Here is a 13,979-nt window from a genome sequence, read left to right as displayed (position 1 = left end):
TCAAAATTAGTTGAGTCGATAAATTTTGATTATCAGATAATTAAATCAAAAAGAAAAGATAAAGTAATTATTATCGCAAGAATTAGATGGGTTCTACAACCAACGATATAGGCCTCGAACAAAAGGTATCGTAAGTCGGCATATTTGCTACTTCTAACTTGTTCTTATCGGTGAATTAGGAATTCATCTTCAACGCTAAATCTCGAGGAAGGTTTAAATGTCACTATAACAAAAACAACTTTTAGCGACATTAAATATTGACACTAATAAAGAGTGCTAAAGTCTTTACCGGCATTAGTTAAGTGCCATTAGAACCAATTTCGCTAAAGGCTTTAGGGACATATACAAAAAGTGACAATGCCACTAAAAATACATATTTAACGGCAATTAAGAATTAAATGCCGCTAATTATCATTTTTGTTGTAGTGTGTATAAGTGTAGGGTAATGTCTTGCCTTATGAATGATGACCTTTGAAGGTGACCTACGAATGTCATGTTCCATAATAGTTTATCCTATTTGCTTATTTGGTGCGTCGTTTATCACTTTCAACACTTTTCTCATAAGATAATTTAAAATTTCATCACAATTATTTATAATCCATGAGTTTGAAATTATTTCGGACTATTTGAAAAAGATTCTCTACAAATTAAAGGAAGGATGATTTGTGATGATTGTTTGAATTATTTTGGTACCAAATTTTAGAAATAAAAGTCAGAAAATACATAGTACTGACAAAGATATAACTCTAACTAGTGGGATTCAAGAATCAAGATGATGTAGGCTAGTCCTCAAAGATATAAGGGTGAAGAATTGGGCCTATAACCTCAATGGCCCAGTAATAAATCAAAGTCCACGTGCAACGGAAAATAGGCCCGCTGAGTCGAAAAATGACGTTGGGAGAGCGGGATTCTTGAAAGTAACTTTTGCGTCCTAGAGAACTTATTTTTCGGAAAAATTATATAAATTAATACATTTTAAAAAATAAATACTGATTTTAGCGATACTTTTTGTTTATTACCATTTATAGCAATGTTTTGTTAAATCTGTAATATGTATTAAAAGTGAATTATTTATGCAATATATAAGAATTATAATTGTTTTTTGAAATATATCATGTTTGTTTGGTAAAAAATTGTTGTATATAAGTATATTAAAATGTGTGATAAATGTATTATTCATCATTAAAATTTGTATTACATGTGAATAATAAATTGTTCTTTGTAATATGTATTAAACTTGTATTATAAATGAATTAAAAGTGAACAAGTGAAAAAAAAATATTATTGCTATAAATGGTATATATTTTTTTATTATAGTATATTTTTATCTAAGTTTCCCTTATTTTTCTTACTTTTACGGATAATGTTTTTCACTAAAATAATCGCATGTATATGTAACATATATCGATATTCTATACATAACGATTAAAGAAAGTGAAAATTTTATAAAAAACATTTATTAGATTAATATTTTGAAGTTATAGTAGCAGAATCAAACTTTCAAGTTGTAACAATAAAAAGTTTCAGGTTATAACACTTTATTAATTTTTTTTTTCGTGTTTAGATATGTGGGGTGATTTTTCCATAAAGAAAGTCGGAAGTGTCAGGATCGAATCCATACACACACACTTGATGAATGAAGAACACAAGAACTTTTGAGAGAAAGAGATGAGAGATCTAGAGAGAGAAATCAATATTTCGTGGTAACACCTCGTGAGTAAACTTTCACGGCGGTGGGTATATATATTAATAATTCAGAGTATTTTAGGTTAAAGAGAATAAATGGAGAATAAATATTGCAGTCTAAAAGTTGGTGTATTTTAGGTTAAATCGCATGAACATTAATATATGACAGTACATCAAATATTAATCAGGCTCCAAAACCTAACAGGAAGCCCATCTAGCACTAATAACACTTTAATTTCCTGGGCCATGGTTTATTTTGTTGGGCTTCTTTCTCATTATGGGCTCTAACTATTTCAACTCGATTCCTTCCATGCTTATTGAGCCTTAATTTTCGTAAAAAATTCATGGTGTGCACTATTAATATTCAAAAAGAATAATTTATATCTAGTTATATAAATTTTAGATAAATTTGTGATTACCATATATTTGTTATTAATTGATCTCGAATTTGAATTGGTTTTGCTTTATTTTAATGAAATAGTAAGTTTACAGTAGTTGAAAACTATAAAAACAGATGGTGTTTTATTGGAATAGCTTCTGATAAAATTTACAACTTTAGTAAAAAAATAAAAAATACCCGAAGTTGGTTTTGAAAAATTATAAACTTCATGGAAAAATGTCTGGTGTTGACTTTACGACCGATAAAAATGGTCACAGTTTGCCAAACTTCATACTCGACTTTTCGCAACTTCAATCACATTTGAACTTTGGTTACAAATTAAATGATGGACTCAAAATTTGATACTTGTGCACTTCATCCTTAATTTTGTTTAAGCGAAGTTGTGCGGGATTTTTTACTCAAATAACCGGTCGAGTTTGATATTTATTTTTCTTATTAAGTATACATAAATTATACATGATAGATAATATGCATAAATTATACATTGGCATATACATTTTATATATGAAGTTTAGTAAGTTGTATATTCCCCAATTATTTTAAGTTAAAGCGATTTAAGTTGTGACTATTTATGTTTTAATTTTTTCTTATTAGGAATAAAAAAGCAGACATCGACACTTTTTAGGTTTATTTAAACACAAAATTTAAGAATACGAATAATAAATTTGAATATTATGATCTTAAGTTAATTTGTATTAAGCTTACCAAATACCTTTGGAATCTTGAAATCAAAAATATATTATGTACCCGCTAAAACGAATCAAAAATATATTATGTACCGCCAAAACGATTTGCTGATTAGGTAGAGTCTTATGTAGATATAGGACTGAATATACTTAGTTAAGAAAATTAAAGAAAGTTTTTTCATAGCATAAAATTAGAACTATTTGAGCTTGTTAATAGGCCTTCATCCAACCCACTAGAAGGAATATGGACTTGATCGAGGTCTATCACTTCTAATCCATCCAAATATTCTCTTGAATGATGATATATTTCACATAAAAAATGTAAAATTAGCTTTTTGTAAAAATTGATCTAATGCAAAAGGTTGAACAAAGATGTCATAATCTATTATTTCGAACTTCTATATATACTAGGCTAATGCGAAACCGCTTGGTAGTCGATATCATTCAACTTATAAAGAACGAGAATAGTAGAAGAGCATATAACAAAAACAATTAGGTAAAATAAGATCCTGGGGTTATATATAATAAAATAACTTAAAGTTGTATATCTTTTTCAACTATAATTACGATTCCAATTGTTAGAATCAATACTGATGCGACATTTATCAACTATGCAATTCATAATCTTTAAAAGCATATCTTTATGGGTCTTGAAATTTTTTAGTTCTGTAAAAGTATTACATAAATAGACTAAAATAAGGAAAATTTTAAAACAAGATTTGTCATCAGATTTTGTACTAGAAAGAGAAATTATTATGAAAAACACTCTAAATAATTTTCCACAAAGAAAAGTATATTTTAAGGTCATATATGTCATTAGTACAAAATCACACTGTTCGTATCACAATTACTACATTAACTACAGGGAGTAAATAAACCAGTATATCGTAGTGATTGAGTAATAGAGATATACACAACCAGTTTATAGTCATGCTTATCCCAATCCGAAGAAATGAATAGCGATTGGAATGCTCATACGCATAGAGCCCTAAAAGTATCAAATTTAAAAGATTATAAATAAATCCCAATAGCGTTTTTGAAACTCTAAATTACAGAAAATTGATTTTTTTCGCAGCGAAAAAAATCCTTCTTTCCTCTTTCTTGAACTCGAAAGAAACTTGAAATGTATTTCATACATGGATTACAAACTAAACTACCTTAAACAACAACAAAAAGAAAAACTACTCTATTAAAGAAAACAATGATTTTCTTTTGTTTTTGCAATTTGTAGCAAACCCAATGAATTGAAATTTGAATAACAATTTCCACATGTATTGTATGCTTGAGATGTCGGATTATTATTTTTTTAAAAAGGTATGAAGCATTTTGAAAGCAATCAGAACAAAGCGATACACATTTTGCAAAAAGAAAAAATGGAGTTCAAAGGTTTAAACAAATCGAGATGAACACTGAGGCAAACAGAATGAAGGACACTATACACTATTAACGAGCACGGAAAAAGGGGACGTGCTAACAGAACATTGACCCTTATTTTTTCTAGAATCATTATATATACTTTAGTTATTATAAATTTGAGATTATCATATATTTGTTAGTTATTAATCTCGAATTTGAATTGGTTTTGTTTCGCTTTAATGCAATAGTAGTTCATAATAGCTGAAAAGTTAGAAAACAAAGGTGTTATTGGAAAAACTTGACAACAATTAAAGATCACCATTGTTGTAAAAGAAGTTTGTTAGATTTATTAATGTTTTGATAAATTGATGATTGAGTCTTGTTCTCTATAATACATGAGATTTATATTTTAAATTTGAACTAATTTTGAGGTATAAAAATGTTGAATTGTGTGTTTGATTGTTGAAATATGAAAAATAAGTTCTTGATTTTGGATGAAAATTTGTTCACATGAATGTCCTGCCAAAATGTCTGAAGCTCAACCAAATATCTACCCTAACTTGGTGCCAAACTATCTTAAGTTCAGTAAAAAAAAATAAAAATATTCAAAGTTTGGCCTTTTCAAATTTAGTAAAAAAAAAGGGAAAATGTACGAGTACCTCCTACACTATGACCAAAAATCACAGATATATATCTTAACTAAACTAAGGTCCTGTTACTCTTGTCTAATTTTTTTTTTTGTAATTTTATACACATTTTGTCTTACGTGGCATGCTCCGTGACTCCACGCAATTTAGGCGCGCGGGAGATATTCGAACGCCAAGTAAACCAAAAAGGTGCACAAAATTACAAAATAAATAAGTTCAGGGGTAATAGAACTTTAGAATAGTTAAAGTGTGTCTCTCAGATTTCGTTCATAGTCTAGAAGGGTACTTGTACATTTTCCCAAAAAAAAATAATCCGATTTGACCTTGACAAATTACTAAACCTCAGGAAAATATGGTCTATTATTAGGCTTTACAAAGCCACACGTTAGACAAAAATGGTCATAGTTTATCAAACTTCATACGCGATTTTTTACGACTTCAATCACATATGTGTAAGTTATTCTTGAAGTGAGTAAATTAACTTTTTTATTAACTACGGATTTTAATTAAATAACGGCCTCAAAAGCAGATGTTTGTACACTTCATCCTTAATGTTGTTAATATGAGAATTTGTCTCAGATTTTTATCACAAATAGCAGGCTGAATTTGCTATTTATTTTTCTTATTCAATATACATAAACATATACGTACGGTGAATAAGAAATGTGAACATTGTAATCTCAAGTTAAATGTATATCAAGCTTACAAAAATTCCATTTGAATCTTGAAATCTCAAATATATTATGTCATTTTGTATTAATGTAGTATCATTAAATTAAAAATAAAGCGTAACTATTGAAATTAAAATTTTACTTCACACAACAAGGTAACATATTCCAAATAAATAGTGTTTTATAATCGAAGTGAGGTAAAGTTAACTATTACATATACACTAAATTTTGCAGATTCAAAATAATTTTTACTCTAGATTCTATGTAAATAATAAATAATATCATACTCTTTTTTAATTATATTTTTAATTATTTTTTTGTAAATAATATTATACTCGTACCAATTAGTTTTGATCATTGCTCGATTAGATAAATGTGCACACGAGTTCAATTCCTTTTCTTGCTCTCACTTTAGCAATACTACTTATTTTTTTCAATAATCATTATTATTTTCGTAGCAACGAGTTTTGTATGTATTACATAGACTTCATCTGGCTTTGTCAGCCAAATAATATAGTTTAATTTGTAGAGTCAACCCTACTAATGTGCGTTATACTCGTTTCAAAATTATTGCTTTTTTTTTCTTCAAAAAACATTTAAAACGATAAGAGAAGCTTATAAGATTAATAAGAAAAAACTTAGAAATATTATGTAGTGTTCAATATTGATCTTAACTGAATTGAAAATCGTAATAACTAATTATGGCTTTGAATTAGAAGTAGGGAATGCATATATGCACCTAAGAGTTCTTTTTTATGATTGAACTAATAAAAGGCTTTTAGAGTTTATAATTTACGTTTTCGACAAAATAAGTCTTCCTAAAAAGAATTGGTTCAAAATCTAGATTTTAAAACCATATTAATGTACCGCCAAAGTGGTTGCTGATTAATTAGAGAAAGATTGAATATAATTTGCTGTAAAAAAAAAAAAAGAAATTGAGTTCATAGTATAGAAAATTGAAACTATTTGAACTTGTTAATAGGCATTCATCCAACCCACTAGAAGGAATATGGACTTGATCGAGGCCTATCATTTTCAAATCGATCCAAATATTCTTTTGATTGATAATATATTTCATACAAAGAAATGCAAAATTAGTTTTTTTTTGTAAAAATGAATCTAATGCAAAAAATTAAAAAAAATGTCATGATCTATTCTTCGGAACTTCTTATTTTGGATGTTACCGTAGATACAAAGCAAGAACTTCTAAAAAATCTCAAAAAAATTATATTTATATTAGTTTTTCTTTTTGAAAATTATGTTTCTAAAAAAAAGTTAAAGTTTATTATTATTATTAATATATAATGCTCTAATTCATATAGAAAAATAGACTTATATCAAAAAAAGTTTATGAATATTTTTTTAACTTTGTCAAGTTTTTTACAATTTATCTATAAAGATTCAGACACATTATTTGTGTTCAAAAGGATAACATATAAGGCATATAAAATCTCCTTATTCCATAAACTATGTGTTCTCATAGGTTATTTACCTAGTGGGTTTAGTCCTATTTCAAAACCAAATAGAACAACCTTTTTTCAATATGAAATAGACACCAAATTCATGATATAAGCTCAGGTGATTTATATCAATTAGGCTTGTCTCCTATTATGACTACTATATAAATAAGAATATCAATTATGAACTATAGCAACTCACGAAGTTTACTATAATGATTAAAATATATACACTTGATATTTGGTAACTTATATGGAAAGTAACTATAATTAATTTTAGCTAATTATTCTTTTATGTTATATTTTTACACTCAACAATTGTACTTTATTATCTGTTTACTTCCTAATTTAATATAAATAAACCTTTAGGTATGATAACTGACGCATTCTTAAGAGAGATATTTAATAAATTTAATTAAAAGATAATTTGTTAATATTACCTTTTAGTTCTTTCCAAACTTTCTTATTAGTAATAGATAACATTATTCGAGATTTAAAAGTATTAAAGATACTTCCTCCGTCCAGAAATGTTTGTCATGTTGCGCTTATCGAAAGTCATATAACTAATTTTTAAAGGTAAATTAGATCATATTAATTCGATATTTTAAACAAAATAATTAGATATTCTAATACTATATGAAAAGCACTATAAATTACAATTTTTTGCATATTAATATGATGAAAAAATGCATCTTAAAATGTTAGTGAAAATTTTTATAGTTTGACTCTAAAATTAGAAACCATGACAAACAATACCAAATGGAGGGAGTAATATATTGTTATAACAGTCTGATTTTTTGAAAATCATTTTTTCATTAATATGTTACTTCTCTATAACAATATATATATATATACATATATATATATATATATATATATATATATATATATAACGATATTCAATGTAGTAATACAATCTTTGTAAAATTACCTCTATATAATAACTGTACAAAGTGTAATTTATGAAGCAACTTACAATTTTAGAATCTTTATGTTAATTTTGAAATTTTAAATACATATGTTTCTTAGAAAGTAATTGATCTTTGTCGTTACGGTATGACTAGTTATGAATTTATCAATAATCTATTAGTCTTTTTTAACTTTTAGCTAATGAATAAAAATCAAATAAGATTTTAAATTTAAGAAGCATTTCATTTCGTTTACAACATAAGTATTATAAGAATTAATAATTTTGTATACTTAATATATATATATATATATATATATATAGTAGTAGTAGTCATGAAATTTTTACACAAACATTGTCACTATAGAAAGGTTTAACTAAAGTTGAAAAAATACCATCGAAAAGCAATTCATTTATTTTGGACAATAAAAAAGCAAAAGTTTCATTTATATTGAATTTGAGGGAGTAAAACCTAGTGTTTGGAAAAGAGATACAAAGGGAGTAAAACCTACTCTATGATATCTTTATTTCACTACACTACTACTATAACATCAATAACATATTAGTCCCGGATTTAAGAGGTAGAAAAATTCTTTTTGATAGATTCTTAATTTACGAAAAAATTGTACAAAGCAATATACAAAAAGAAATAACTTAAATGAAGAAAGTCATGACAAAATAAAATAGATAACTTAACAAATTATCCTAACAAATAGCAATAGTCACCGGGGTGTGAAAGAAACCATAGATAATAAATGAATTCAAAGGACAAGCAACTACACAAGTATTATTATGACTAATAGTACAACTAATAGTGTAAAAAAATAAGTGAGACAGTGCTCAACTATCTAACTAACCGTCTGGTCTAATTTGTGACCTCCATAACTTTTTATGTAAGGTCATGTCCTTAGTAAGTTGAAGTTGCTAATTCATGTCCTATCTAGTCACTCTCCCTAATACTTACTTGGCCTACATCAACCTCTCATTAAACCATTATAGCCGACCTCTCACACTGTTGCACAACAACATCCCTGCATCTCCTTTGCACATGTCGAAACTATCCAAGTCTCGTTAGTTACATCTTTTTTTCTATTAATGTCATTCCTATCTTATTTTTCGATATCTTCATTTCTAATCTTATCTCTTCTAGTATGTCCGCACATTTATCTCCGGATTTTTCATCTTTTGAATGTGTTAGTTTTGACTAGCCAACACTTTACTCCATATAACATAGATGATCTAACCACTGCTCGATATGACTTGTCTTTAAGTTTTTATGACACCTTCTTATCACAGAGGACACCGAATGCGAGCGCTCCATGTTATCTACCCTGCACCTATATATACGATGTGTGACATTATTGTCCTCAATTTCCTTGAATGATAGATCCAATATTCTTAAAACTTCATCTTTTTGAATGACCTGTGTATCAAGCCTTATTTTCACGCTAACTTCATACATTACATTACTGGACTTGCACTCTAAGTATTCTATCTTGATTCATCTGATCAACCTGAACCCTTTAAATTTCAAGGTTTACCTCAAAATCTCCAGCTTAACATTAACTCTTACTCGGATCTTGTCAATTAGAATTATGTCATTCACAAATAATACACACCATGACACCACTTCTTGGATACTGCGTCAATTCATCCATGAATAAGACAAATAAAAACAAGTTAAGAGCTAATTCTAGATCAATAAACACCATATTTAATAAAATAATATTTTATAATTATAATGTCATTTTTATCTCCTATTATTGATAAAAATAATTAATTTCAAAATAACTTGGTGCTATCAAATCATGAGCCCTTAGAGGCCACACCCCAAACATGTTCTCTGTTTTGAATATGAAAAAATTTCTCTCATAAAAGTAGACAAAAGTACAAAAAGGACTTGTTGGTCCCTCTATGATTATTTCTCTGCATATTCCCAAAGTGAATTATTGAGGTTATCCCATACTGTTCCAGGGTCCCCCCCATCTTCTACAACCACACAGAATTAATGTACTTACTATTAAATACTTGCACCCCACAAGGTCAAAAATGGAATTAATTTCATATTTTTAACCTTGGCTTAAACAAAAATTTTAGGACAATTAAATATATTTTATAGAGTGTTTAAAAAAAAATTGTTTTTCTCCGTAGGGGTAAAGTCAGCCATAGACATGTTCATTGGACAGAATATTTGTGTTCATGAACCAGGACAAATCTTGACTCTCTTACCCCTCTGGCTCCATTGTTCTTGTATCATTAATAAATTAAGGCATTACAATCACTCAAGATGCATTCATTTTGCAACTATATCCTTTGTATTGACCAGCTCATGTGATGATGTGCCCAAACCAAGGGAGAAAGGTCCCATTTATAATATATATTTCTTCCGTCTCAAATTATTTGTCGTATTTTTTAACCATAGTTATTTTAAAAGTATTTGATATTTTAAAAAGTCAAGACAAAAGTTATTATATTTTCATTTTTTATTCTTGGCGGTAATTGTTTTTTAAATCTATTAACACCTTAATTATATAAAAAAGACACGATAAAGTAAATATTATATATTAAGACATAAATAAAAATAAAATAATCTATATGACTTTTAATTAATATTTTCTTAAGGAACACGTAAAAGAGAAACACGATAAATAAAGATCACGTAATTTCAACCCAATTTAACTTCATCTCATATTAATTATAAGACTTTTATAATCTAAAAAATATTCAGTTAATGATGGTAATCATAAATAGGATAAAAAAAATTCTAGAAATGAAGAAAGACGCCTTTAATTTAGAATAGAAGTGGCTAATCATGTTGAAATGTTTAAAATAAAACTTTAAATTGATTATAATAATTAGTATGAAGATTAATTGTTAATTCATGAATTTTAATGGGACTATTTTGTTGTTAAATAAAGTTTCTAAGATAATTAAGTCAGACCACAAAAAAGCTGACTCATGCATTGAAAAAATATATCTTTTTATTTCAAATTCGTTTGTATTATAATTTTTTTCATAATTTTTTATTTTAATTTTTCACATAAATAACATTTACTAAGTTCTACACTATTTTAATTTATAATCATAATATTTTAAAGTTCTATATATTTTTTAAATTTCATATTAAATCAAATTTAGACCAGTAAATTAAAATAAAAAAAGTATCCTTTAGTAATAATTTTTTTTTTTTGAATGATATTGCGAAGATTTTGTTTACGTATAGTCACGTTGGTTCCTGCACAAATAAAATGCTTTTGTTGGTTGTCAATTGTCGAGTTGTCCCTCTTCTCTACTGCACAAAAATTATAATCTAAATTAAACATAAAAATGTTTTACAGGTCATATAACTACTCTTGTCTCTTCCAAAGTGAGCCCTACTATTAATATTTAATATCCCTAGTTATATTTTGACTATTAGGAATTCATTCTATTGTTTTTGTTGGACTAATTGATAACAAGTTATATTAAGATTATAATACATGTATTAAATAATAATGAGATTATTAAATAAATATGCTTTCACTATTTTACTTTAGTGTACTAAAAATGAGAATACAAAACATGTGTTTGTCTCAATATTAACTTTCTTAAAGATTTTTGGGAAAAGAACTTGAAAATGAGCAATGTGTTATTATGTATTTCATTTAGAAATTGTTGTCTCACATAAAATGTGGTTTAAATAAAACTACAATTATAAGATGAACCATTTTAATTAAAATTACTTATAGAGAAATTACGATTTTATATCCAAATATAAAATAATTTTTTTTTACATTTGATCGAGTGGTTATTATTTATTATTTTTGTAAGTTATAACATAACGACTAATAGAACTTAAAAGAGTGGAAATATTTATGATGAGAATAACCGAAAATTACAATTTTATATTCTTTTCTTTCTTCAACATCCAACATTTTATAAGATAATTAACTAAATATTGTTACTAGTAAATATTATATATTAGGACATAAATTAGAATAAAATAATCTATATGACTTTTAATTAATGTTTTCTTAAGGAACACGTAAAAGAGAAACATGACAAATATGGAACATGTAATTTCAACCCAATTTAACTTCATCTCATATTAATTAAGACTTCTATAATCTAAAAAATATTCAGTTAATGACGGTAATCATAAATAGGATAAAAAAAATCTAGAAATGAAGAAAGACACCTTTAATTTAGAATAGAAGTGGCTAATCATGTTGAAATGTTTAAAATAAAACTTAAAATTGATTATAAATATTATATATTAACTAAATATTGTTACTAGTAAGAGTAAGGTTGACAAATGAATGAGTCGAATTAAATAAAAAAAAAATTCTTGATATTTAATATACCGATGAAAAATATGTTAAGCAACCAATAACATGTTTTCTACTCTGATATCTGCTTCCCGCTTTAGTTTCTTTAGATCAATTATAATTCTCAATTTTCTTTCTATCTATTTACGCTACTTTTTGTCGAGATTATTATTTGAAAAAATTATTTCTGGTACCTAAAAAAAAAATTCTCAAATAAATCAAAATCTCATATATTATACTTCTTTTAATCAGATTTAACTAGGAAAATGAAATCAATAAATATTTTTGTAAAATATAGAAAAATGTAGTGGAGTTAATGAATACCAAATAAGTTATCCATATTCTATAATAATGAGTTAATTCATATTCGATCCACTTCTAAAATGATCTTATATCCAAATTCATTTAAATAGATTGGGTCAAACGAACAATCGTAAATTTTAATCATTTTTTCATGCTACCAACCAGCAATCATGAATCTCATGAATTATAAATATGCGCGGTCCATCAATGTAAATAAAAGTATATTGAGAAGGAATATACAATTTTACCATAGGTGGGGTATAGAGAAATTTTGATCATACACGTTTTATCGACTATACTTTTCATACAGACATACCGTTTGTCTTCTTCTTATTTTAAAGGAATATTTTATATATTATGATGGAAAAATTGATGGAGAAAACATTAAAGAAGAGTTAATATACTTTTTGTATCATGTATATCAAAAATGGTACGTATAATATAGGTTAATAATTTCTTTTGATATGTCGATATCAAATATTGAAATCTTTAACAAAATTTCAGACTTTGTCGCTGCAATTTAGCATTTGAAATAAAAACTAAAAATGTATAGTTTCATGTTATGTTAGTCGAGGTGATACTCCTACCTAATAAGAGTTAATATACTTTTTGTAGAAACAAACAAGTCTTCTTTATAAATGACATAAATAAAATCCCCATTTGTTATAATATATGATTTCAATAAGAAAAATATTCTTTTTTCCTTTTTGGGGAAATACTAATTAAAATGCAATTTTTAAATTGTACATTGACGATGTACATAACTTAAACTTCATAACTATGAGTTCAATTATCGAACCTAATTATTAGTTGTACTTGAAGTTGTCATTCTAAAATTCAGAACTCATAAAATTAAAATCTCTGAATCGACGTACAACGTACATACATATATGCTTTTATCATATATGTAGTAAGACTAGTAGAGAGGCAAAACAGAAAAGAGAAAGAGAGAGAGAGAAAATGCAAGGAGACAAATCAAATGACATTTACAGAGAGTGCTTAAGGAACCATGCAGCCAGCCTTGGCAGTTATGCCACTGATGGCTGTGGAGAATTCACACTTGATGACACCAACACTTCACCCGGAGGCAGCACCAGTTTAAACTGTGCTGCCTGCGGCTGTCACCGTAACTTCCACCGCAAGTTCAGTTGCGGTGGAAGTTACAGCAACAACAGTAGCCGCGATGATAGAGAAATCATCGCGGCTCATGATTACCGTCTGGCGACTACTGAAGAGTCGCCAGTGGTATCAGAGAGGAGCGGGAAGAAGAGGTTTAGGACGAAGTTTACGGGAGATCAGAAGGAGAAAATGCTGGCATTTGCGGAGAAATTGGGATGGACGCTACAAAGGAAAGATGAGGAAAACGAGACTGAGAGATTTTGCAGAGAGATAGGGGTAAGTAGAAAGGTGTTTAAAGTATGGATGCATAATCATAAGAATAATTCTTCCTCTGTATCCAGTACTATTACTGGCAATAATGCATCTTCTCTTACTCAATAAAAACTCTAATTTTAATTCTTAATTCTCAAGGAGTACTACAGTTTAGTTTGAGTTATTAA

The 13,979-nt window shown here is 27.2% G+C and overlaps 1 protein-coding gene across 1 annotated transcript; it reads left to right on the top strand.

Annotated features, from left to right (window-relative positions):
* The first annotated feature begins 13,319 nt into the window (after positions 1–13,319).
* Positions 13,320–13,979, top strand: LOC107012746 (zinc-finger homeodomain protein 9-like). Its single transcript, XM_015212665.2, has one exon. It carries the CDS (start codon positions 13,381–13,383, stop codon positions 13,918–13,920), a length of 540 nt encoding a protein of 179 aa, XP_015068151.1. The 5' UTR covers positions 13,320–13,380; the 3' UTR covers positions 13,921–13,979.

Source organism: Solanum pennellii, chromosome 3, assembly GCF_001406875.1.
Source record: "Solanum pennellii chromosome 3, SPENNV200".
Classification (NCBI taxonomy): Eukaryota; Viridiplantae; Streptophyta; class Magnoliopsida; order Solanales; family Solanaceae; genus Solanum; species Solanum pennellii.
The sequence above is the reverse complement of the archived record's forward strand: the minus strand, read 5'-3'. Positions and strand labels throughout refer to the sequence as shown.

Excerpts from the sequence above, each read along its gene's own strand:
- LOC107012746 (XM_015212665.2), top strand. The coding sequence starts at position 13,381 with ATGCAAGGAGACAAATCAAATGACATTTACAGAGAGTGCTTAAGGAAC.